The sequence below is a fragment of the Podarcis bocagei genome, assembly GCF_964188305.1.
Source record: "Podarcis bocagei genome assembly, chromosome: 13".
Taxonomy (NCBI): Eukaryota; Metazoa; Chordata; class Lepidosauria; order Squamata; family Lacertidae; genus Podarcis; species Podarcis bocagei.
Window position 1 is genome coordinate 36,815,000 of NC_138138.1, and position 27,366 is coordinate 36,842,365.

Consider the following 27,366-nt stretch of genomic DNA (forward strand, 5'->3'; position numbering starts at 1 on the left):
CATTTCTTCTCCCAAAGATATCCCACAAGGCATGCAAGCATTTTTAAACCAATGAGGAGGGTGCAGAAAACAAGAGGGCTAGCTAGCTACATTGGCGTAGCCAGAAATTTTTGTTAGGGGTGGGGGCAGAACCTTAGATTTGTACAGTATTGATTAATGAGAGTCAGCTGTCCCTCCCCCCCCTTGGCTACGCCCATAGCTGGCTAGAAAAGTTTGGTGGAGAGTGAGCTAGCCAGCAGGCGAGCACATCTTTCCATGGTGGAGGAAGGCTTGACAGAGAAGCTTCCTGCCTCTCCACCTTCCTAAGGAAACACCGACGGGCCCCAGGAACAGGCGCGAGAGTCGCCGCTTCCGCGTTTTCCCGCCTTTCTCCCTGCGTCTCCCATAGCAACGCCTCGGCGCGCGAGTCCGGCTTTCCGCGTCTCCCGCTCTCTGGAGGCCGCGGCGGAGGGGTATCTCCGCTTGTGCTGCGGCTCTCGCTGAGGAATGGTTTCTCCGTCCGCGTCTCCTTCCCTCGCTCGGACGCTTCGACCTCGGCTTCTCGGTCGGCTTCTCTCGTGTGAGGGGCTGCTCTTCCTCAGCCTCGCGAATAAAGGCTGCTTGAGAGAGCTGCGCGGTGCGAAAACAAAAGAGTCCCCGCTAAACGGCCTTCCTGCACGCCCCGCCCCCCCCCCGGCGGTAGATTCCTTTCTGGACAGATCTGCCCCGTTTCAGTTGGTATAACGCCTCTTTCTCTCTTCGCAGGCGAACCTTTAGACCTAACCCGTGTCGTGGCTGAGGGTCTCCCAAAATCTCGCTTAATGGCTAAGCTGCTACGCCCATAATGGCTAAGCTGCTACACAGCAAGCTACGAAGCATGCTCGAGCTATTTATTTACTGGAATTTTAATTATTGATTGAATTTATTTTCCTCCCTGAGGAGACCAGCAACGGCAGGCACAAGTTCGAAAACAAATTTAAAGACACTTAAAATATCCATTGCCATTGAAAACGTATTTAAAAAAGCAGTCACGGTTAAAAAGATTCTTCCGTCCAAGGACCTTGGGGTTTGTACCGACCTGCGGAGAAATATTAATATGGCTACCAGCCCTTTATCCCTATATCTTGTTAACTGAGCTGCCTTCATAGGCGGAACAGCCAAAGCCAAACTTTCGGCTCGGGATTGCGGTTCAAAAACAGCTTTCCTCACCTGCCTCAGACCGCTACCGCCATCCACAAGAAATCAATAAAAACACTACCCCCCTTTCAAATGCAACGTGGCCTTCCACAGCTATTAATACATACTCTTTTACCAAAGAAACTGTTACTTTGGATTAAATACTGTGGCTGCGTACACTTGTTAATTCTGCATCAAATGCCCTCCCACCGCTGGTTTGTGAAGCAGTGAATACGCAATCCATATCTATCCTGTCTTGTTTCTCATGCAATAATGCATCCCTTCAGCCCCCAAAACAGCTTTTTTCTGAATTGAGAAAAAGAAAGATGTGCCAACCCCATGCATCACCTCCATAGAATACGCCATTCACAGTAGGTTGGACTCCCCAATTAATTTGTTTGAACTAAAACCACACCATTATAGGGAGGGATCTCAACCTAATTATACATTATTTTGATTTAAATAAACCTAAATTTGGGGGTCACTCCACATATGTGAAATGGCAAATCATAAAGTCAATCCAAGGTCCACGACACTATGATACAACTGAAATCCTGTGCCTGTTGTGCACACATAGCACAGGGTGCCCTTTAGGAGAGAAAATACTGTTTTCTAATATAATTCTGATGTTAGCAAAGAAAGCCTTCCAAATTAGTCAACTACATCCATGCTACTGCCACACAAAGAGATATGAAAGTAACTCCCTATTTTATCATTGCATTTCTTAATGCAATGTTTAAGCCAGGTTTAACTTTCACACAGCAGTCCTATACACTGTATATGTCTACTCAGAAGTAAGTACTACTGAGTTTGAGGAAGCTTACTCCCAGATAAGTGGGTATAGTGTTACATAGCCTTAAAGTCTTATGAAACTTGTGCTTCGAACAGATGAAGTTGTTGGGGCAGTCCAAATGAGTTTAATTTTGCTACTTTCACAAAGCCTGGCAAATTACCAAAGTAGCTTTTTTTGGTTCACAGATACTGGAATTATGTTCTTGTTTTGCTTGTTGCAGGTACACACAGAAGTGACCTTATAATCTATTTTTCCTGGATAAGAACGCATCTGTGGAACCAAGTTCTGATTGTCGAGGAACTTACCTGTGTGTGATGATGGAGGATATTTATTACAAGTCACTTGAAAATGAAGCAGTTGGACAGTTAACTGCATTCTTGTCGGGAGAAAGTAGGCATTGGTCATTCTGAGCTGCCAGTCATGTAACAGTATTGTAACTGCGTCAGAAACATCTGCTCCTAGAACCACTTCCCCTTCCTCAGGGCACTTCCAGACTGTTGCCATTTTTGGTTGGGATTCAGTCACATATCAGTAAATTCAGGTCACACAGTTATAATTAATTAATAAGGAGGAACAAACCTGCTTCCCCAAAAGATCAGACTTTTAATGAAAAGGAAAGTGATGGGGAAATGCACTGGAAAGTTTGAATTAACACTTGCTTTGAGGTAACATAATAAATCTCCCTGCAGACAAATCAAGATACTGTACATGCTCAGTAAAAAGGTCATCTGGAAGTGCCCCATTTCATATGATTTCCACAATAGTTTCCCCCCAGCTGATTTACCAAGGTTTTATCAAGCAGATTGAGATGCCCTCACCTCAGTAATGGGGTTGTAATAAACATTTCATAACAGCCCCAGAAGGATGACTTGGTCTGCAGATAATCTAGGCTTAGGAAAAAAATCATTTATATAAATATTACTTCCTCATGTTCCTTAGCAATGCCACAGGACAGCATTGGCGTCAGCAGCAAGAATATCACCCTGAATGCAAGCCAGTGCTCTGAAGAACATGTTCTGAAATGCACATTCAAGGCCTGTGATCCAGAACAAACAGGTAGAAAGTTTTTAAATATCAGTTGAAAACTATCAGTCTTCAAAACTGCTGGGAGATCAGTTTTTTGTTAAGATGTGCAAATACCTTTCAGGATAGTTTAGCATCAGGTTATATATTATAGACTCTTGGCTATATGTCATTTTGTCAGTGAACCTAACATCACTGTATTAAAGAAGTACACAATTCCAGGTCAACTTTAATGACAATAAGTCCTAGCAGAAAGATGGAATACTTTCTTCTTCTTAGACAAAGTTTTATTGACTAGGATGTGCAAAAAAATAAATAAAAATCATTCATTGATAGACATTATCCAGGACTCCTCCCAGTACTTCAAAGTTACATAAATTTATTTTACTTAAGGTATAATAGAAAGTGAAGAAAAGACAAGAAAATAAGTGATAATAAGAAGGAAGTGAGTGGGAAAGGGAAGCAGTGGTACAAAGCTACTATTCCTTTAAAAATCCTATTTTTCTTGAAGGTTGGTTCCTGATACATCACTCATTTTCTTTAATCATGGAGACCAGAAGTTAATGGATTAAAAATTAAATATAAATTCACATTACTTTTCAGACCAAGCAAAATTGCTTTGTGAGCTACTGCTATGGGGTATTTTAAAACAATACAGATATGTAGACTAGTTTATATATACAGTTCATATATTTATGACTGACGATTTTATCAGTTACAAATGCCTCATTTTTTCTAAACTGGAGAAACAAAGACGTATAAAACATATCATAATAGCTTGCATTGGTAGATAGCAGAGACAACTAAATCCAGATTTATTGTTCTATGCAATTTTTATACTTGAGTTTTCTACCTACCTGTGTAATTCTGTCTACCTGTATTCTGGTTATAGGAGAGGTGTCTGTCTTCCGAATCATTGAATATTTGCAGGAGATGACAGGGCAGAACTGTGAAGACTGGAGGTTTCGGTCTCTATATAAGAGGTTGGACCCTCAAGAGAGAGGGATTGCTGTTGATTTTTCTACCTTCTGTGCAGTTATGAAAGATTGGATCTCAGACTGTCGACAAGAGGGGTTAGTAATTGTAGTAGTCAGATATTGCCTTACACATGGCCTTGGTTTCAATATTAAATTCCCTGAGAGATGTCTGTATTGTTAGTATTCTAAGGGAACCTGAGGCATGGTGAATTTTCTTTTAAGATGATGAGTAGTTAGAGTAGGTATGGTAAACCTCAGGCCTGGGTGCCAAATGCAGGCCTCCTTATCTGGCCCTCAGAATTCTCCCCAGGCCATACACCTTCTGGAGCCATGCTCCTCTCCCGCCCAATGTATTTTTCCTGGCCAGAATTTGTGCTTGAACTCTAATGCTGCTTGCTTGCATGCATGCATGCATGCATGCATGCATGGAGGATGGAGAAGATACATGAATATGCGACTTTCTCAACTTTTAAGAAAGCATAAGAGTAACATTTTAAAAAATTGAGACTCTACATCAGTCTTGCCCTGGTGGTGACTTTCCAAAGATTTTTGTCTACAATTCCCATCATCCCTGACCACTAGCAATGCTGGTTGAGGCTGATTGGAGTTGTATTTTGGGGGGACACAGGTTTAGGGAATGTTGCTGTACATGTTGTGCTTTTCAGATTAATCTCCAGCTTCACTAATACAGTGGTAACTCGGGTTACATACGCTTCTGGTTACATACGCTTCAGGTTACAAACTCCGTTAACCCAGAAATATTACCTCGGGTTAAGAACTCTGCTTCAGGATGAGAACAGAAATCGTGCAGTGGCGGGGCAGCGGGAGGCCCCATTAGCTAAAGTGGTGCTTCAGGTTAAGAACAGTTTCAGGTTAAGAACAGACCTCCGGAATGAATTAAGTACTTAACCTGAGGTACCACTGTATAATAATTTTGTCTTTCCTGCCTTCCAAGAGTTCTGTGAGGCCTAATATAAATAGATATGCAAAACGTCAGCGGCGTAGCGTGGGTTATCAGCACCCGGGGCAAGGCAAGTAATTTGCGCCCCCTAACCCGGGGCAAGGCAAGTAATTTGCGCCCCCTAACCCCTAACCATGGTCATTAATACTGACGGCTCTACTCTGGGGCAAACGTCGTGGTGACTACTGCCCTCCGTGGTGGTGTTTTTGCAATTAAAGGACCCCTGCCTCAAATAAAGCATCTTGGGGATTGGGGACTGGGATTTGCCAAGGGAGCTGGAAATTGCAGTTCAGTGGCGGGTCAGGGGGAGAGGGTCCCTTCCGCGTCTGGGTGCCGCGGACCCCTTTGCGCCAAGACGCGCGTCTTTGGGCGTCGCGGCGCAGCCTTCTCGGTCTCCCTCCCCGGCCCGGCTAGTCCCGACGCAGCTTCTTTCTGGCGCGGGGAGGGGGCGGCTCTGGGGCCAGTGCGTCCTCCGGCGCGGGTGGGGGGGCCCCGTCGGGGCGGGTGGGCGGTCTTGGCGCGCAGGCACTAGAGCGCCGCCGATGGCACGTTTGGCGGGCTGCGCGCGTCCAGACAGCGACCCGAGCCTGGGCGGCGTGGCGCTTGGTGCCGGAGCCTCCGCCCGCAGCGCCCCGTCGGGAGACCCGGCTGGAAGGAGCCTCGAGCCGGCTGTCGGACGCGGTTGAAGCAGCCAGGGCGGCATGGCAGGCGGCGTGCACCCCCTGCACCCCCCACGCTACGCCACTGCTCTCCGCCCCACCGCCAGGCTTCGGAGCAGCCTTCCGAAGGCTGGCGCGGGGAGAAGGTCTCTCCGCCCCACCGCCAGGCTTCGGAGCAGCCTTCCGAAGGCTGGCGGCGGGAGGAGGTCTCTCCGCCCCACCGCCAGCCTTCGGAGGAGGTCCGAGGACAGTGGGGTTCCTGCTTCCTCGAGGAGGGCCAGCCAAACGCGCCCCCCCAAATGTTGCGCCCGGTGCGGCCGGCACCCCTGGCACCCCCCACGCTATGCCACTGCAAAACGTTTTTTACTTTGGATTATTTTCTCTCTTCCTCTTTAAAGAAAAGTCTTGGTGAAGGCTATCCACCTTCTTCTGATCACCTTCAGAGGAAGGAAAAACAGGATTTGATGTAAATTTATTCATGATGTAAACAAAGGGAAAATATAATTCTGGCTTATTTTCCCACCTGCTTTTTCCTAACAAAAGGGAAGATGCTGTAGACCTAACAAACAGCATCCAAGATCTGCAACATGGCAACAAGCAGCTAGCAGTGCAGAACACCAAGCTGCAAAAGACTATTGAGGCTGCAGAAGAGCTCAACTCAAGACTCTCTGAGGAGATCTGTGACCTGAAGGGGAAGCTGAAAGGGTAAATGTTGGAAGTGCTTGACCTGGTATCATTAATTATGACTAATACAAGAAGGCAAATAGTAGAAGATTTAGTCAGGAATGAAGACAGGGCTGTAGGAAGTGGGGCAAGAGCTTCGTTGAATCTATGGAACATTGAGGGGCCATTGGTTGTGCTGAAAAGAGTTATTGTAATCTGACACTCTACCCTCTGATTTGCATGTATTTCCTTACCTTTAATACCATTCCCTATTTCCTTCCCTTCTGAGTACAGTGCTACCTACTCAACATATGTTTGGGTTTGGATTAAGCTTTTCTTTTACTTTTCAACCCCCTGTTTCGTCTCCAGTTCTTGGGTCTTTCTCACATAGCGTGATGATAGTGAAGTTTGGAGATAGAATTCAGATCATTATAACTAAACAACCACCATTCTTTATTACAGCACCCAGCCAGCCTTGGAACAAGCTAGGGTCATGGCAAATGAATTAGAGGATCTGAAGGTTTTCTCAAAAAGTCTGGAAGAAGAAAATAGTAAACTTCACACACAAGCCCGACAGCTGGTAGGTGCTTCAGTTTAGTTTCTGGTAAACTTTCCTGTTTTGTAAAGCTTACACACCGTTGTCTCAATTTGTTTGAGTTATTCAAATGACATTTTGGATTTTGGGTTGGAGAGCTTGGGTTTTTATCTCAGCCAGTTCTTCTGAAACAGAGAAGAAAGGAGTTCATGTAGTTGAATACACATGCAAATGTGTTGTGCATGTGGATAATTCTGTAAAGCTTCTTAGATGAACTTGTGACAGCTGGCTTTTTAGAAACTACTGTTTATGCCTGTTTGGATAATATATCTGCACAAGAAGCTTTCACAAACCACTTCAGGTTATTATCCTTTTGCTGAAAAAATCTTATATTGGAATTCTGGATCCTCATACAGGCTAATCAAACTGTAATGTTCCCTTCCAAACTTTAGGTAAAAGAGCAGCAGTTCCTTTCTGTTCAATTGGATAAAGTGCAGGAGATGGTGAGCAGGGGCGATGGGGACTTTAAAAAAGTAAAACCAGCCATGTCAGCTGTAGGATAACACAAATGTAAGAAAATGAGGCATGTGGTTCAGTGCAGGTTACTGCTGTTTGCACTTGTGGCATTACAGTAGAGGTGAAATCTCAGCTGTTAACTGCACAATGGAGAATAAGCACCCTTACATACAAGTCACTGCATGCGCAATGAAATTTCATACAAGAAACGACATGTCCTCTTCCAGGAAATCATCACACATATGTACACACCATGAGATCCCTTCAGAATGGATATCTTCCTTATTAATCAAAAAAAAACAAAAACAAAAAACCCCAGAGGCTGTGTAATAGCAAACTGATGCAGCACATGGGAGATAGTAATGTTAAAAGTCTGTTGCATTTGTCTTCTAGAACAAGAAACTGCTTCTGGAGAAAGAAAGCTCAAAGTGTAAAATCAAAGACCTGTTTACAAAGAAGGCTAAAATGAAGGTACTTAAAAATAGCCATGTTCAACTAGTTTGTCAGATGACTGCTGTTTTTGTAGTATGGATTTGTGACTATAACTTGAGGGCATCTATTTGTATTCTGCTTTCTTCTTGCAGTCCCAGATCTCTGAATATGAAAACCTTATCTCCTGCAAAGATGCTGCCCTAAATGAGGTGAGGTATATATAGGAAAAATGACAAATTGGAAGTCTGAAATTAAGGTGCTATGATGGAGGTGAACGTCTGGGAGTATCTGTTTTCCTGGGTTCAGTGACACTGTGGGTGATAGTAGCACCACATATTGTTCGTAATGTGGTGAATTTTCAAGTTGCACACCTCTTTGCATGGAAGAAAAGAGTTCTTGCTATCCTGTCAACACACTGGGTTTAATCACAGGTTACCCATTGAACAATTTTGTACATTGGTGAGTCCATGGACTGAGTGGTAGTTTCCAGTGGTATGAACAGGGAGTCATTTGCAGCATCCACCTGTGTCATGAAGACAATTTCCCTGCATTTCCATTGGGAAAGAAGCTTTCTGAATGAGTACATGACATCATGATAAGTTGCTAGTTTGTACGTTACATTGCCACCTAATTAAACAAATCTTAGTTGATTAATTGTGATTAGTTGCACAACTTTTATTTGATTGATTTTAGTTCCACACAGGTAAAAACAATAGTTTTAAAGTTATAATTGATTAAACATTATGGTCTTATTTGTATGACTTGATAATCTTTGAAGTATTATATGCATCCTTCCTCTTTTTACAGCTTTTTTACAGCTTTGGCTTGTCTCTGTATTCAGGGATCACTAGGTGTCACTGCAACCTCATCTCTAGACATAACTTGGTTCTGAAAAGAAACCATACATATTTTGAGAAATTAGTTTGGTGACAGAGGTTCTATAAGATTATGGTTTGCTTTAAGATAAGGTTGAGTTACTTTCTTGTTTGTTTGGTTTTTATTATGTTTGATTATGTTTTGTGTTCACAGAAAACAAAACACGCTGAAGAACTAACAGTCACCTTGGATGAATACAGAATGGTAGTACAGGTAATGTGGGACAAAGAGGAATCTAGAGTGATATATATATTACAGTCTAGGGTGAACAATTATTTATTTATAAAAATATTTATATACTGCTATTTATTTTTTTAAATATGTAAAACCGTACAATAAAAAACATGTAAAAATGTTAAAATCAGAAAATAGTCAACTACTATGGAAAGATGTATTCTTAATTGCCTGCATAAGCCTTATGGACTAGAAAAGTTTTCAGCAGGAGCTTAAAAGTTGAAACAGAAGCCACCTACTAAATCTCTATTGTCAGAGTACTCCACGATACTGGGCTGATGACACTAAAGTCTTGGGTTTCTTGTTGTCAAATGATCCTCACCAACTTGGGAAACAACCAGCAATGTTCCAACAATGCTCCTGAAGATCGTCTCAGTCACCAAGCAGGGATATAAGGGTTCAGGTGGTCCCCAAGGTACTCTGGACCTAAGTTTTTCAGGGCTTCATAAGACAATATGAGGATCTTTATCCCAGCTTGGCAGTAGATGGACAGCTAGTGCAGATATTACAACAGTGGTATCACATGTTCTCATCTAGATGCCCCCATCAGCAGACTGGCAGCTGTATTTGGAGTTAGTTAGTTGTGTATTAACCAGAAATATCCCCCATCAATTTCTATAACCACAGAAAAACCAAGTCAGAATTGGTAATAATGATAAGGAATGGGAAATGATGAATAACAGGTTCACAATTGTAGATCCCAAAGGCTCATCTTCAGTCTATGACAGATAGCAGAGGCTACCCTAGGAAAAGGAACACATAGACTACTGGATGGGGAGCAGTATGCATAGAGTGCAAAAACTGCTAACATAACTCTTTGATATTTAAACAAATGAAACTGAAAAATTTCAGATGATGTGGAACAATATAACATAAGTGTTCCCAAGGCATTAGAGCAAATTAAATGTTTTGGAGAAGTGGTGGGTTTTAAAATAGACAGAAAAGACCAAGATGTTAGTCAAAAGCATGGATGAGCAGTCGAGAAATTTGGGGATTTGACTGACCTTGAGAAATCTCAACTTATTTCAAGATAATTATATTAAACCGTGGAAAGAGATTTAAAAAGAGTTGGCAATAAGGTAAAGGATGAAGCTTTCCCTACTAGGTTAAATTTCAGCCATCAAAATTAATATACAGTAGTACCTTGTTTCTCGAACTTAATCCGTTCCCGGAGTCTGTTCGACTCCCAAAACCATTTGAAAACCAAGGTGCAGCTTCCAATTGGCTGCAAGAGCTTTCTGCACTCAAGTGGAAGCCGCGTTGGATGTTCGGCTTCCGAAAAACATTCACAAACCAGAACACTTCCGGGTTTGTGGTGTTTGGGAGCCGATTTGTTCAGCAACTAAGCCGTTCGGGAACCAAGGTACCACTGTACTTCCTAAAATTATTCCAAATGATCCTCATTGTTCATAATTTAAGCTGCCTCAAAGAATGGAAAAAAGATATGATTTGAAATTTACTGCATGCTATACACTGAAAGAGAATCACATGAAAATGATCCATAGATGGTATCTAACTCTGAGTAGGTTGGCTAAGATGTATAAAGTAGAATCAGATTTGTGTTGGAAATGTAAAGAAATGGAGGGAACCTTTTTTCATGTGTGGTGGGCATGTAAAAAGGTTAAAGAGTATTGGGAAATGATTTACAATGAGATGAAAAAAATGTTTAAAACAACTTTCCCCAAAAGATCAAAGGCATTCTTGTTAGGAATAGTTCAAGCAGAAGTTCCCAGGTGTCAGAAAAAATTATGTATGCTGCAATATCAGCTCATGTATTATTAGCCCAAAAATGGAAAGTGAGGGAGGTCCCTTGTAAGGAAGACTGGCAATTTAAGATGATAGAATTTGTGGAACTAGCAGGTCTAACATATAGAAGAAGAGAGCAAGAAGAAGAGTGGAAACCTTTTGCTGAGTATATGGAAAATAATTGCACACAGCTGAAAATGCTGGCAGAATTAAGATAAATTCGACAGGTTAACTAATATTCGAGTATTGTACAATGACTAAAATGGTTATAGTAAAGAGAACTGACTAAAATGGTTATAGTAAAATATGCAGGTATAATAGGCAAACAAAATGAACCATGGAAGGGGAAGGAGGGAAGCCACTGATTAAATGGTATTATGTAAATTGTTTATTTTGAAATGTTAAACTGAAAATTCAGTAAACATTTTAAAAAAGAAACATTGAGTTTATAGAATTGAACACAGAACCTTGCAAGGTAGACCCATACAGACTTCCCCACTTTACTTTGTGCTAGTATAGTAGCTACCATACTTGTGCATCAGGTTCTCTCTGCATCGTTCCAATTTTAGTATATGTGCTGCTGAAGCGAGCACGTGCATCAGGTTCTCTTTGTGATCTCCATTAGGAACTGAAACTGGAGGTTAGCAGACTTCAAGAACACCTGTCCCAATCCTATCAGGACCAAAACGTGTAAGTGTTGCCAGAATAAGCTAGGTGTTTTGGGGGGTCGTTAGGATACAGCAAGCCCAGATGTATCTAGTTTGAAGGAAGGTGTGGTGTCCAGCCAGGAATAGCTCTATGATTTTTGTTACAGTTTCCTGTAAAATCATTATTGTGTTAAACTAAGAATTATCCTTTCGGGACAGTGAAATGCTTTTGAATTTTCCAAAAAAAAAAAATAAAAATCCCAAAAGCAATTTCAAAATGATTTAATTATTTTAACTGGCAATTGTCAAAATGCTCCCTGTTTATGATTAGCTTGAATTCTGTATGGATCATATTCTCAGAATATGCCCCCAAGTAAGCTATTATGTTTTTGAGGATTGTTAGCAAGACCTTTTCATTTAATTTTAATTCCATAAAATTAAGCTTCTGAAGCGTATGGGGTTTTATCATGTATTGTTTAATTCCCTTGTATTTGGAAGTGCTAGTTTTAAATTGTGGTACTTCACCCTGAGGTTTAGTGATGGTTCAGGATACAAATTTTAACTAAATGCATGAATAAAATTGTTATTTATATTATTAATAGTAATTTTTCAATACTTTTTCAGTACAGTGGTACCTCGGGTTAAGTACTTAATTCATTCTGGAGGTCCGTACTTAACGTGAAACTGTTCTTAACCTGAAGCATAACTTTAGCTAATGGGGCCTCCTGCTGCCGCTGCGCCGCTGGAGCCCGATTTCTGTTCTTATCCTGAAGCAAAGTTCTTAACCTGAAGCACTATTTCTAGGTTAGCAGAGTGTGTAACCTGAAGCGTATGTAACCCGAGGTACCACTGTAGTGTAATATTAAGCTCTGGTAAATCTGTTAAAATTGAGTGCCCCCTGGAGGCAGATATTCAGACAGTGAAAGCAGACAGCTTTTTCCTCAGAGGGGACAGTTCATAGTTGCATGATCTGTCCAAGACTAAATGAGGTTGTTCATATCATCCTTATTGCTCTCATTCTGTTCTTCTTCTTCTTCTTTTTAAAAAAGACTTAACAATTCCACAAAGCAGCTGAGCAGGGAGCTGGAATGTTTAGGGAATGATTTATTTGGTCCCAGGTAGTTGTACCTTGGGAGTGCTCAAGAAACGGAACAGATGCAGCTTAATTTGCTGTCTCAAGAGAAATTAGTTTTGTCCTCTCTGAGACCTGTCCATCTCTCTCTCTTACGCACGCACATCATGTTCTGTGACCCAGTTCTTTGTGACTAGCACTAAGAATCTGAAATAATTTGTTCTGACTTGCTAGGGAGACACTGAGGTCAGGTCTGGGTGTGTTACGAACATGGATAATTTTGCTTTGCACTTAAGTGAGACGGGTTTGCACTTCTATTAAAGGAGTCATTTTGATTTTTAAAATCAGAGCTGGAAAAATATATATTAAGGTGATCTAATCTACCTTGCTATCCTAATGTTATCCAGACCTAAACAGTCTTTGACAGATACAAACAGAAAGTCTTTTATAAACAAATTGGGTTGCATCCAAGCTTGCCATCTTTCATAGCTGACTGATAAAACCTATCTCCTGCTGCAATAGTAAATGGGAAAAGTGTTTTGTTTTGTTTTTATTTAGGTGCTATTGTGGGATTATAACAACTTTTTTTAAAAAAAGGAAGGCTAAGCTAAAAAACTGTTTTGGCACAAATTAACCGATTAAGAAATGATTCCAACCAGAAAGGCTGCATGTGTTTTTAAAGATTCATTAAAAAAATTGTACTAAAACACACCAAGCAGCCCTGGAGAAATATTTTAATAATATTTTTAAACTATAGTTGAAAAGGTGTTTTAGTGTGAATTAAAAGAGTAATTAAAAATAAGCATGCTATTAAAGTAGCACTGACCGGAAAGGGTAATAGTGAGGGTGTGTGAAAGAATAGATACATGATGATAGGTACACCCACCTGGTATATCACTGTACAGCTTTTGAAAAAATACAGAAGAATAGTACTAAGGTGATCTACCCCTGTGGAGATTGTGCTAGTATAGTCTGAACAAAAGACAGAATCACCATAGGAAGACCCCAGGAGGACAATGATTTGATAACATCATGCAGATGACCCATAAATTGTAAGTGAGCAAAGCATGAAAATTCCAGAGGAAATTCTAGTGTAGAAGAGTACTAATAGCGTTGTTAATTTTTATGTTGTTATTTTTATGTTAATGTTTATTGTTAATTTTGCTTTGTTAATTACAAGGTAAGTTGTTGATCCTCGGTTAAGTAGCCAAGGAGGTTCATGTAAACTCCCATTTTAATTGTTTGCAGTTCTGTTTGACACAATGAACTGTTAACATTCTTTTTGATGCAGGCTGCCAGGGGATTTCCTAGAAAATGTGAAGACCTGCTCACAGGCCCCTGCACAGCCACTCTGGATGGAAATTGAAGAATCACAGAGAGTAAGTTGTCACAAATGAGTATTGCTTCTTGGAATGTCTTACCATTGCTCTCACCATAAATGGAAAGGATCTCAAGACTTAACTCAGACAAACCCAGAGTCTTGGGTAGATGCTTGCTGTACAGGGTTACACATTTATCTAGTTTGAAGGGAGTTGTTGCTCAGCACTAGTGATGTTGCAGGCACTATCCAGTACCGCCTGTGATACTCACACAATGACAACACTCATAGTAGCTGTTGTTGTGCTAAATGGGAGAAAAATAACTTTTTGCCAGTAACAAGATATTACACTTTTGTGTATTGGAGAAAAGCAGCACCTGTGTCACAGAAGTGTATGTTGAAGAAAGGCTTAAGATTTATTCAGCTATAAAATGATGATAGTCCCTTGCTGTCTTCAGCAGCAGTTTGGCGAGGAGGCTGATTTGCCTAGTCCTTTGTGTGGGATGTTGACATCTTTGGTGACAGATCCATTGGCTTCAGGTGACATTGGATCGTTGGCAGAAAGCGTAAGTGTGGAATTCACAAGTGGTAAGAAAAATAACGACAAAGTTTTCTTCCTTTAATTCCAGAGAACATGTCTGCTGAATTAAAGCTACCAGTATGCTGTTAGTAATATCGAAACTAGATTGACTTCACACCAAGCAACACTTTAAGCTTTGACCCCCGTTTCAAAAATGGAAAATCATCTCAAAAACTGATCTGACCACCCCATCCCATAGCACACACCTCCCATAGCACACACCTCTAATTTTCTCAAAATAACTTTTTACCTACTGATATCTGGAGCTAGCTCAAATTTTGTGTTGTTGGGCCAGGTGCTGTATATATTTATTTTTCTAGAAAACAGAGCATGATCCATAGTCTTATCTTTCATTACCTTGGTAACCTTTCTCTGATCTCCAGTTTTGAGGCCTGCCAAGATATATTTTAATACTAAGGACCCAATGTGTGGTGTGACTCATTATCCCAGCAGCCTCCCACTGTTCTGTTTCTCTCTGTCTACAAATTGGAATACAACACAAGCAAAAGCACCAAGAATACTGTGGCTTCCAGCTGGTAGACATGCATTTGCTGTCACATCAAAGTGTGGATGGGACTTGTTGCCTTTTTGTTGCTGTAAACATGTAGGAATTTGTGTAGGTGTAGAGTTATGGTGCTGAAAATATGAACAAGTCCCCTGCTCAGTTTAAGAAGAGTGCATGACCAGAAATCTTATGAATTGGACATTGTGGCTAATGCCTTTGGGGTGGAGTCAGTTGTGCTCTCGCTTGCCCTATTTGTTAAAGGGGTTTTGTGAAATCAAGCTGTTTCTTTATTATGCAAGCTGCAGTAGCATTTTGTTGGCAATTGGAGGGGAGGAACTGAGGACTGTATGGGTGGGTGTTGATAAAGCGTGCCCTGTCCTTGCATCTTGAAAAAGACCCCTGTTAACTTGGGCATATACTAGTGGACATGAATGTGGGGGGGGGGGGAAGCCACGTTAGATGTAGGAGCTGGAAGACGGCAAACTGCACAAGGCAAGCACACTGTTTACAGTATTAATCTCCTCCTATTTAAAGAGCATTTGCTATCCAGTTGATTGAAGGGAAGATGTTGTTTGTCATGTTGTAGTGAAGAGGAGCCTTTTCTCCTACCTCCATAGTCATATATGAGCCAGATGCTGACAGATTAAATGGATGTTTGTACCATGGCAAGTCACAGAAGCAAATCCGACACTGAAAGTTTGGAGAGACATATGGCCCATCAGCCTGATTTCAAGGGAAAGTGGGACTCCGGCATTGGCACCAGAAAAATGAAAAGCCCATTAGGTTTCCTGTGGGGTGCACAGACTACACAGTCTGTGTTCAATTACAAAACAGGCACCGGTGGAGCTAACAGGGACATGATTAGCAGTAGGGAAGTTTAGTATGAATACTAACAAAAAGACATTAGCTGCTCAGTATCTAAGAAAGCTGGTACTATTTTGAATAATACTGTTCTGGAGGTTATGATAGTTTGCATTAGTGGAGATAGTTTCACACACACACTCCTTTCTTGAGGTATGCACTAACATCAGAAGATGCCTGGAAATGCTTACTTAACATGTAAAGGACCAGACACAGCATTTTCTGAGCTTCCTTGAGGCTGCAGTTTGGAATCTCAATAAAGGTACATTTCCATGGAACAGTTTTTAGGATTCTGACAAAAATCCTGAAAACCATTTGCCTCCCTGAATTAATTTGCAGGGGGATTAGACAACATTGTGTCAAGCAAGTGTTATGCACTTTCCAGTGCATTTTCAGTCACATTTCTTATCACCAAAGTCTGGAAGTTCAGCAGGAACTCACTGGAACTCTGTTCCGGTACCTCTCAGGTAGGTGCCACTGCCATTCTAAGAGAACAAAAGAGGCATTCATGGTGAGTTCTGGCAACTTTCCCCCCTAGAAAAATAGCACTGGATGTCACCAATCAAAATTGGTTGCATAAATCTTTATCTCTGACCATTGTTGCCATAAATCAGGCTCTTATTCCTGTTTAAACTAAAAAAATCAATAATACTGTGAATGCCGATAAGGGAGATGTAGCAAAAGGAAAGAATTTAAAGGCAAAAATATATCTGATCTTACATTTAATGGAAAGATCTGATCCTGGTTGTGGAGCTTTCAGGAGAAGAGGAGAAGCTCATGATGGTAGCCAAGACAGCTAAACTGTCAAAAAGGACAAGGCAATGAAAAGTTTTATGCTACTAGAGCTAACTTCTCGACAAACTGAAGCAAGATTTTAAACATGATCTACAGGAAGAGTAGAAATTAGCCTTAAAACCTATAGAAACTTCATTGGATTAGACAGAATCACAATCTTGGATGTTGCTGCAATAGCAAATGAAACAACTAAAATGGGAATTAAGCATTATAAAAGAATTTAAAAGCTGTCTGACTGAGCTAAAGATATACAGCTTTGTAAATGTCAGACAATGCTTTGCACCATTTAAATGTTAAAATAAGAGGCTTGGAAGAGACTCAGAAATGTCTGATACTAAATCCTTCATTTTATATTGATTAATCAAATAATGCCTGCCTGCCATTACTGACACTGACAATGCTTATCACTCTGGTGCTAGTTTGCAGTCCAACAACAACAGGCTGAGAGACATCTTGGTAAAATTTTCACATCTTTCAGCTAAAGAAATCATTTTGAACGTGATCAGAGATAAAGAAGGTCTGGAATTGGAGGGCACCAATATTCTAATCTCTGTCCAGCTACACACGGTTGGAAACAGGTTTTGAAACAATATACAGATCAGTGGCAGAAAGCAGGAATCCAGTATTGCTTTCAGTTAATAGTTAGAATCAATTGTGTCACCAATCTTACCACAAATAATAATGAAGCACATAACATACTTTATTTACCCAGCCTATCATCAGCATCCCAGCAGGGAGATCAAAGCTCAGATGATCTTGTTGGTGGCAAGGAAAAAAAATAGGTATAGAAGAGGAGAATTCCCTGGATGCCAACATCCAGGTTTGGGGCAAGTACTCTGGTGAGATAACCCCAGCAGAGATTTAAAAGCACAAAATAGGCAGCAAGGTAAAGCATGGCTGTTAGACCTTTAAAATACGCCCTTCTAAGTTCCTTCCAAAGTTCTCCTCTTCCCCTAACATAGAAAAATACCAATCCCCCCCCAAAGTTTAAAGAATTGTCCACCATACATGGGGTTAGTTTTGTGAATAGAGTCTGTTAAGGTTTCTTGTTATACTAATTCCTAACTATCTTAGCTTCGTGTGACAGTCTAATGCCTGTGAGTTCTGTGGATGAATTTTGGGTGCTGGGTGGTACATTGAAGCATAAAGCTTCAGATTTTGAGAAATTAACCCGCAGGCCTGATAGTATTGTGAAGTTGCTAAGCTTTTGAAGTCTTGCTGCTCCCATGTTCAGCGGGTCAGGTGTCATAATCATTAAATCATCAGTGAAGAGTCCAATCATATAGTTTGGACTCCCTTGATGTCTGGTGTTTTAAGGCATATAACTAATGGTCCTAAAGCTAAGATGAACAAAAAGAAAGAGTGGACAGCCTCTTGTCATTCTATTTAGACTAATGAAAAATTCCTTCTTTACAAAGAGATAATGTGTCTCAACCACATTGTATTTGCAAATTACCCTTTCCTAGGCCAAAGAGTTGTTTTTCCATCTACCCAAGTGCAAATACGGGAGCTTGTACCTTGTTGAAAGGTAATTGCTTTTCTATTAGATGAGAAAAGGATCAAACAAAGAAGAAGAAAAACCTTTATCTGAGTCTAGTGCCTTTTATACAAAAATCACAATTACTTGCCATGTTGGGTTATTTACTGCAAATGGGGCTTGCTTACCGTAACAGCCACCACCTGACTCCATCATCTCAACATTTGTTTGATTGTACTGGATTTTAGTTAAAAGAAAACTCAGAAGCAGATTTTCCTTTTCTGAATGATGCTGAAGAAGGCCAAAGATTCACATCAGTAGGAAGACTCATCACTCTTTCCTTCCTCTGTTTATAGTTGATGGAACTAGATAACCTTCTATTTTCCTTTTTTTTTTTAAAAAAAAAGATATTTATTAGAAGTTTAAGAATTAGAAAAAAGAAGAAAAGAAAACAACAAAACATTGACAAAACATACATTACAATACATAAAAAGAAAAGCATAAAAAACAATACAACAATACAGCAAAAAAATAACATTAAAACACACATCCAATGTTCCATATCTTTATCTTTCATTTACTTGTTTCATCGACCTCCTCACACCTCCCTTTTTGTATTCTAATTTAATTAATTGTTTCGGCAAATTCTTTCCATCTTTCTCAATTTTTGTTATATAATTTATCTTAACAAGCTAACCTATTAATTACCTTAATTTATTTAACCTTATCTTACCATAAAAAAACCTTAAAACTTAAAATTTAATACTTATTTGTACATGACTCCTTATATCATTTCTACTAAAGCCAAATAGTTTCATTCCAACATTTTTCCTAATACTCGTTAATTTTACACTAATTCTCAAAATATTTTTTAAAAAAACTTTCTTCCAATCTTCATCCAACGTCTCTTCTTCCTGGTCTCGGGTTTTGTCAGTCCTTCTTGTCCATTCCATCTAGTCCATCAACCTGGTGATCTTATGTCCGAGGCTCTTAAGTCCTTTCCATGTCCCTTCTGCAGATCTTCTTGTTGTTTATACCTGCACTTTACTTTGTCTTTTGTTGATCTTTTTCTTAATTTATTTCCTTTCTCACTGGGGGGGTAGGTCTCGGGAGGACTCCAATCCAAAAATATCTCCATCTCCCCTCAGCAGATCAGCCCATTCCCCACAGTCCCATTCCCCACAGTCAACACTGTAATCCAGAAAGTATTTAAAAGCATGTTTCAAAGTCCTTCCAAAATTAAGAGCCCTCACAACTCCAGACCCCCCCTGGTCCACTCCAGATTCAAACTTCAAGAACAGCGGCTTATGCTCCTGCAAGGCCTTGAGTCTCTCCATTTGTGTTACTTGAGGTTCAACAGCAACCTCCCCCATTATCTTCTGCACTTGCACTTGCCCTGTCAAAACAGGTTCCTGGATTGGTTCCTGAATGGTTTCTATATGGGTATTCACCGTTTGTCCAAAGTTTTTAACTGCAACAGTCATCAAATCCATCTTCTCATGCATCTGCTCCAGCAAAGCGCTTGTCTTGCAAAAAGCAAGAACCAAAACTTCTTCTAAACACATTTTTATTCAAGGTCAGAGTCTGGTCTCACGATCCTAATCTTCACAGCTGTGAAATCCCCAGATCGACTCCAGCAACAATTTAACAAGCTCCCTCTAGAGGAGACAATTTCTATTTGTATCCATCTTTTGAAAGCAGGACCAACAAAAGAAAATTACTTTCATTTTTCAAATATTTTGTTTCTTTTGAATGCAAAAGGCAACATTGGAATCAGTTTGTTTCTCTTTTTTAACTATCTGTCAAAAGACGTTCCATTCACAGTCAATGAACTTCCCCATAAATTTCTGTCTCTGACACCCCGTTCCCAGGTTTGAGACGGCGGAAATTTATCTTTCTTTACTCTCTCTCCTGCAGGCTTGAACAGTCAAAAATTCCCCCCCTTTTCTCCTGCTTCCAGGAGGGGTTTTGGTGGTAATAACTGAAGGAAATTTAGACCTTTATATACGACTTTCCAGACTTTAGCTTGCAAAGTTTTTGCTTCAATCTATTTACAAAAACGGGAGGCGGACTTCCTGTTTAGAACCTTCCCGCTTCAGTGCCAAATTAAAATGTTTCTTAATCCAATTTTCCGTTCTACTCACGGGTACTTGTTTAGAGTCCAATTGTCCACAGGCAAAAGTCAGCGCTCTCCGGCAACGGCTGTGCGGCTTCACTCCGTAAAAGTAGCGGTTGATTCAAAACACCGCGCCACTCGCCCCGCGTCGCTTCGGATCCCCGAAAAAGGGTTTCTCTGCGAGTAGGGGAGGCCCTCCTGGTGTCAGCCGAATCCCACATTCCCAGGCTTCCTCCGCCTGGGATTTTTAAAGGGTCTCCGCCTTCGCCGCGGCGGCAAGACCCGATTTTCACGGAGCAGGTTCCTCTTGGTCAGAGGAACTCCGCCATTGCCGATGGCGCTAATCCGGAAGTCGATACCCTTCTATTTTTCCTTCATTTTGTGGGAACAGCCTCCATCATTGGGTTGTTCCATCCTTGGAATGAGGCAGCTGAATGTACATGTATGCCAAGAAACCATACTCCTCCAATGAAAGAGATAGGTGTCAGCTACACTGCCTTGTGGATTACCAACCTTTTGGTTCCAAAGATGGACAGCACTTTGTATGCCTCCTTCTGGCAGCTCCTGCAGTCAAGCTGGTGCCAAATATATTACGCTGCTTTCCTTTGGACTACATCAGCGAGTCTAAGAGGAGGGTCTTGTTGTTTGAATAGCCCAGGGCCTCTATACACAGCCCAGGCTTGTGCCCCACGGAGGTCACTTTGTTGCTGCTAATGCAGTGGCTTGACTTCACCCCTGAAGGCACACTCCATTGTCTCTCGAGACAGATGGATACCAACAACTAGGCAGAAGGAATCACTCCTTTCTCCCATATTTTTGTGGAACCTCTGAAAAGCATTGGTGTACATTCTTGGTGATGTCAACTTATCTTCATTTTTCTGCGGTGAAGGCACCTCTTTAAAAAGGAAAAAATGGCCAGTTTATACCTTAAATAAGTCAATAATAAATAATAATACTTGCTCCAGACTGTCCTGCTTTAGGCAGCAGGTGTGTGTGATATGTGGAGGAGGAATTGTATATTTAAAAAAAACAAAACACCTGCACATGGAATGCTAACATGCCAGTGAAAAGTGTTCAGTGCTTTCCATTAGAAATGTTATTTTTCTATATATATACAGAGAGGTTCCCCCTTATTGCTGGCATCCGTCTGTCTCAGGAGACTATGGAAAAGTGTACCTTTGGGGGTAAAGTCAAACTGTTGGAGAGTTACAGTGCCAGCTATGGTTGTTGAGAAGGGAGAGACGTATTTTACTGCTGTTGAGGTAGATGAAGGCGTTTGGCTTTGCTTCTACAGGTGCAGCATGACGTTTTTTCTCTCTGCACTCCTCCCAGCAGTCATTCCTCTTCTGGTCCTCATGGGGGTTACTGACCTCCCCTGAAACAGGAAGTACAACAGTCCTAGAAAAATATTAGCACTCAGTTTTGAAACAGGCATAAGATGGCCAAAGGATTCAAAATAAATCTCTTTCAAAAGTGCCAGTGGGAAGAGATTGCACCCACCATTTGGGTTTGGGGGTCTAAGCTGTAGTACAGGCATAGGCAAACTTGGCCCTCCAGATGTTTTTTGGGACTACAAATCCCATCATCCCTGACCACTGGTCCTGTTAGCTAGGGATCATGGGAGTTGTAGTCCCAAAACACCTGGAGGGTCAAAGGGGGAAGCAGGATGAAAGAACCAAGGAAGAAGCTGCAGGGCAGGAGGGAGGAACTCGTGGTCCTCTAGAGTTGCTGGACCCCAAACTACCATCAGCCCTAGCCAGTAAGAGATTATGGGAGCTGAAGTCCACTAACAACTACAGGGCCACAGGCTCCCCACCACTACTGAAAGATAAAGAGCAAGAAATTGTAAGATACTGGAAGTGATCCTGGATATAACTGGAATGTGAATGCAAATTACTTACATTTTATAAGAAGTCTGCTTTAGGGATAAGGATAGGAAATGCACCTCAGGTGATATGTTTGCTAAAGAAGCCTTTCTTTTCCATGACAACTTTCCGTAGGAATGTTCGTTAATATTCTCAAAAAGAGTTTGATTTCATCTACATAGTTAGCTACAGAGCATTTGATGTGTTGCAATTGCATGATGACTTTGCACATTGTGAAAAGCACGTTCAAGGCTGTGTAAAATTGTTGGGGGGGGGAAGGTTGCACATAGACTAGGTACAGCATTTGTACCTGCTGTTCTGGCAGAATTTTGTTCCTTTTTGAATTGCTTTGTGGAACATATTTCTTAAAAGCATTGTGGAGAATTAAAACTTTCAAATGTCACAAGGAGTCATTTGGTGTATCAAACGCACTGCAAAGTAACAGACTCTCAGACAGGAGAGAAATAATAAGAAGGCTTGTATGTAGACATAATTTGTTTAATTTGCATTAAAAAACATCTTCATCACACCAATCAATTTTGTTTTCCCCAAGGCTGTGTATTCTACCTTTCCAGAAACCACACCACTCAGCTCAGCAGAATCGTAAGTGTGCATGTTGGCCCCTACCATAAGGCAAGATGAGGTGGTCTAAGTACAATGGATGAGCAACAAACAGCTTGTTTTTAGGAGGGCAAATGTATCATACTACACTTTGTAATCATGTTTCTAATCAGCAAAACATGAGCATAATCTCCCACACAGAAGGTTTAAAGAATCAATTTCAAATAGGTCAGTCTAGAAAGTAATATGAAACTGAAAATGACTTATATAGCATATGCTCCAGGAACAGTTGGTTTCTTGCACTGTTTCAAGGACTGTCTGAAGCTGGGATATAGGCACAAGCCTGTTCCTGGATTAGCCCTAATTGTAAAGAAAAATAGAAAGAATATGCCTTGCTGCCCAAATCCCTGACTGTAATGCTCTCCAGTGTATAGTTGCTGTTAATACCAGATGCATAGTGGTGAAATCAAATTAAAGCACCATGTTCAGGATGAGATGAATTTTTAAACTTATGCATATGCTTCTGTGGTGCAACAAATGATAGGAAACAAATGTTCCAAATGAAGTATTTTGACATATGAGGTGTTTTAATGTGCTTGGCTCTTCAGAGATTCTACAACAGCCTCTCAGGAACAAGCCTTAGTCCCAGTGTGTGGCGAGCTAATCCCAACTGTTAGAGAGAAGTCAGATGAAAACTTGTTTGAAATCCTGCTTCAAAGGTCAGGAACTACTGCGAACTACTGCAGTTGTCACAGGAACACAGGAACTCCTTTGTAAGATTTATGCTGTGGAAAAACTTTCCTGCCATATTGGGTTATGTGGCCTTATAGAGAATTTTACCTTGAAGTAGATTCCCTTCCTTTCCATATATATATATATATCACACCTTTAGCAGATTTCTTACAGCTGCTGTCTAGATCGATGCAGAGCTAGAATTCAGCTGCAGAAGACACTGTCAGTGTATTGTGACCCCATACACTGTGAGTGTTGTGAATACTAAAGGGGATCACTTTCAGACCCAAGTAGGGTACCTTTCCTCCACTACTGAGTAACCATGCTTAGCCCCACATATTTGAATTTAGGACTAAGGGTTCCTAAGCAGTTAGGTTCGCTTCAAGGCAAACTATACTGTAGTTGCCTGTTGGTATAGAAATTAAGGGACACAAAGTGTGCAGCTAGCCCATTCACCCTTCATGTTCTATATGTGCTGCCGAAGCAAGCACCATTCACCCTTCATGTTCTCTGGACAGTCTCAATATACGCTCTAAATCTGTACAGTCCCACTTGGGTAACATCTAAAGCTAGATAGGTTAATGTGCCCTCCAGCTCCATGCACACATCCAAGTTCCTGCTCATTTCTCTCTTGAGCGCTGCAGTAGTGTCACTTTGGGATTCCTCACTGCACATAGCTGGAGTAGAAAAAAAAGCCTGTTTTCTAATTTGTTTATTTAACAAATTTATAAACCAGAGTCTGAATCCATCCAGGTGGTGTGGGGTATTTATCTGCTCTAAGTTTAAGTTTTCCCATTCTTCTTAGTATGCATTTATTCTACTCAGTTTCCAAGCACATCTTGGCCACTCCTTTTTGCTTCCCTTCTAGCCTTTGATTCAGAAAATCAAATTACCATATCTTTCGCTCTATAAGACGCACCAGACCACAAGGCGCACCTAGTTTTTGGAGGAGGAAAACAAGAAAAAAATATATTCTGAATCTCAGAAGCCAGAACAGCAAGAGGGATTGCTGTGCAGTGAAAGCAGCAATCCCTCTTGCTGTTCTGGCTTCAGCGATAGCTGCGCAGCCTGCATTCGCTCCATAAGACGCACACACATTTCCCCTTACTTTTTAGGAGGGAAAAAGGGAGTCTTAAAGAGCAAAAAATACGGTATTTAGAAAGTGTTCCTCTGGTGGGAGTAAACTTCTACTGGGCAGGCACTGTTTATGCCTTGTTTGTCCAGAAGATGGCTGTCTTATTGACTTCTGCCACCCCAGTCTTTAGGAATGACGTACTAGAGCCTCATGCCTGTGGGCTCTTTGGGGGAAAGCTCTGGAGTGGCAGATGGTGTTGAGACCTGTGGTCTCCAAGCCATAGACTAACTGCTCAACACCAGCTCCATCAAACACTGTGACTTAGCCACTGTTCTATTCTCTGGGGTAGCAGACTTCCTCCAGGGATGCTTTTGATACTGGCAGACTTCCCCAGCAGCTTAGGGCAGAGCTTTCCAAACTTGTTGGTGACACACTTTTAAAGTCATGCATCATTTCGCAACACAGTCATTCAGTTTTACTAGCAAACCTGAAGTTAAACTAACCCCTTTCCAGCCCTGGAGGAGTGTGGGGAGCGTTCACGCAACACACCTGCACATTGCAGCCGACACACTACACACAGTTTGAAAATCTCTGACTTAGGGGCTTAGTGGTAGTTGTCCAATGGCCTGCCAAACGCCTATCACTAAGTGACATAGCTTTTTGAACTTGTCTCTAAAAAGACGTGGAGAAATGAAATGCACTACCTACTTCCTGACAAGAATCTCAGTAACTGACAACACAAGAAGGCAACTATACCAACATGGGCTGCAGTACTTGACACCTCCTATCCAGTGCTGAAGTTTGCTGCTTGGTCTCCACAACTTCCCTTGGCAGGGGGAGTTCCTCCCCTTTTGCTCCTGCTTTGCACGGTCCAAGCAAGGGTGAGGTCATAGTGGGTGGATCCTCACAACTTGTTCTGGAGTCTTTGTCCCCCCCACCAGTGATGGTAATACAAGACATGTCTAGGTGGGGAACACCCTCCAGTGGCCCTCACATAAACACTGCATGGTCTCCCGCAGAGAGAAAGCTGCACATAATTGTTCTTATATTCCTGGCAGTATTAGTGTTTCACACTTTTTACTACCCTGTTCCCAGGTGGCCACAGTAAAATAGGTGCAGTCTACAATATAAAGTGGCAGGGTGGTTCAATGTTGCACACCCTGCTCCACCTTGCTGTTCTTTGGAGATTCTGCTGCCTTATCTGAAAACCATAACTGCTTCCATCAACTTTCCCAACTCTCCCCAATGGCTGTTTCTCCTCTTTGCTTTTGTCTCCTTATCACCACCCCCTCCAAAACTTGTTAACTTGGAACAGGTTTGTTGAAGTTGGTGGTATGAAATTATCCCACAGAAATAAGAACAGCACAATGTCCTCTCTCCACACAGGTTTCTGGTCTCATCCAGCTGCCTCTTACTGCACATCCTTTGGAATCTGGTTCTTCTAGGGCTCCCTGCATTCATTGCACTGCTTGCAGTCTCCTTCTTAGTGCTACCGTTCAACCAACAACCTGCCTGGGCTGAATCCAAGGGATGCTCTTGGCCTCAGTTGCAACTGCAGTACCTACAGCCACCACCTACCTAACAACATTCCCTTTCCTAGTTTGTGGAGACAAAAGGAAGCTGCTAAGAAGTCCTGATGCAAGACCGATAAAAGAACCTGTAAAAAATAAATGGAGTGAACCACTTTTAAGTTTAAGCTTCGTGTGGACACAACATTCACAATTTTTTTTTGTCAAGTCTGTGGGACATTCAGACAGCTGATTGCTCCCACCTAATGATAAACACTCTGTTAACCGGGATCTAACATTCCAGTATATTTGTGACTTGTGAAAAAAAGTAGACTATTGTCCATTTTCAAATGTTGCATTTTTAGGCATCTTTAAGAGAAGCCTCTTCAGCCTAATAAAAATCATGTTCAGGAAAAGCAAAAGGAGGTCTTCTTTCATATAAACAAAAGTGCAGGTGAGGAGTTTGGCTAAAGGCAACGGGGCTGTTTTCTAGAACAGGCCCGTTTACCCACAGTATTAGGCCCACAAACAATTTTGAAGGCGTGTTAGGAGGCATCTGCACAGGCATGGAATGCTTTTACCGTGCATCCTGAGAATGTTTGAATTTCTGAAAATCTCAAATCCCTTCTAAAATGTAGCCCTCCTTGTTGTAAGGATGGCATGAATAGCTATGCAGTGTCTCCCATTCATGAGGTGCCTGGCCCCTCTCCTCTGCAGCTTCCAGTCATATTCCTATCCATTTGTTAGCCTTCTAAGGAGCGCCTACCCTCAGGAATTAGCTCTCCCTAGGCTTGCCTTACCCTGACCATTGCAATTATTTTGCAGCTGCTGCAGATTTGAACTACAAGTGATGCAGCAAACACATGATTTCCCCAAATTTGCATTTGCCAGATAGGGAAGGGACAATCAGCAGGAGGGGTGCTTGATTGATACACACACCCAAGCTTCACCCCTGGCTACTTTTGCAGGAGTCAGTAAGCTTCAAGACCAGAAATTAGTCCAGAAATTATAGAGCTTGGTGGCTTCTTATCTAAAGCCTCTCTCCACCCCCTTCCATCACAGAGAGAACAGCAGTAGCAAAACATATAAAAGGGGTTCCAGTATGGTTAAGACCACGGGGGGGGGGGGGAATCTGTCCAAACTAAGTAAATTCCTTTCAGAGGCAGCATCCATCAGTTAAAAAAAAATTAAGCAAGGAACACTTTCATCTACACTACAAAAATATTTTTGCTTGAAAAGCTGTGCCCCTACCCCAACTATCCCTGAAATAGGTACTGGAGTACCTAGAAGGCCAGTTACAGAGATAACAGTCTGGTTTTCTTTTGTCATATGTTTCCAGTGATACTCATATGAAGTCCAAAGGGGGAAAAACATTGAGAACAGAACAGCAGCAACTGAATAGCAGGTAACTTGTAAAATAAATTAGGAGCTGGTTATGAACACACAACCTGAGGTCCTGGCGGGCTGTTTCAACAAGCATGCCTTATCACACTTCTTGAAGAGTTACCACATCTGCAGGATTTCTGTTGAAAAAATCACGTTCAAAAAAGTTGGATGGAAACAATAAGAACAGAACTAGATAGATGCAACCCAAATAGGTACATGTTCTTGAGAAGCACGTGGGGGTGGGGGAGAAAATCCACAAAATAAGGAGTTGAGCTAAACAAAGGCAACTCCTGGCTGA

At 41.5% G+C, this 27,366-nt stretch overlaps 1 protein-coding gene across 10 annotated transcripts; it reads left to right on the forward strand.

Annotated features, from left to right (window-relative positions):
- The first annotated feature begins 207 nt into the window (after window positions 1-207).
- KASH5 (KASH domain containing 5) lies at window positions 208-25,870 on the forward strand. Of its 10 annotated transcripts, none has more exons than XM_081169058.1 (16): window positions 211-717; window positions 2,169-2,338; window positions 2,888-3,004; window positions 3,864-4,044; window positions 6,112-6,273; window positions 6,694-6,811; window positions 7,219-7,269; window positions 7,676-7,753; window positions 7,867-7,923; window positions 8,744-8,803; window positions 11,196-11,260; window positions 13,581-13,668; window positions 14,066-14,173; window positions 22,360-22,409; window positions 22,976-23,086; window positions 25,561-25,870. In XM_081169058.1, exons 2-16 carry the CDS (start codon window positions 2,263-2,265, stop codon window positions 25,754-25,756), a joined length of 1,518 nt encoding a protein of 505 aa, XP_081025184.1. In that variant the 5' UTR covers window positions 211-717; window positions 2,169-2,262; the 3' UTR covers window positions 25,757-25,870. The 10 variants fall into 10 exon arrangements, with proteins under 10 accessions (XP_081025193.1, XP_081025185.1, XP_081025191.1 ...); XM_081169064.1 differs by having other exon boundaries at window positions 14,069-14,173; XM_081169060.1 differs by having other exon boundaries at window positions 211-678.
- Window positions 25,871-27,366: the final 1,496 nt, after the last annotated feature.

What these genes read in the sequence shown, in the direction of transcription:
- KASH5 (XM_081169058.1), top strand. Translation starts at nt 2,263, where the DNA reads ATGATGGAGGATATTTATTACAAGTCACTTGAAAATGAAGCAGTTGGA. An exon ending in TCAGACTGTCGACAAGAGGG is followed by an intron (nt 4,045 to 6,111) that starts GTTAGTAATTGT and finishes TCCTAACAAAAG; the next exon opens with GGAAGATGCTGTAGACCTAA. An exon ending in AAATTGAAGAATCACAGAGA is followed by an intron (nt 13,669 to 14,065) that starts GTAAGTTGTCAC and finishes TGCTGTCTTCAG; the next exon opens with CAGCAGTTTGGCGAGGAGGC.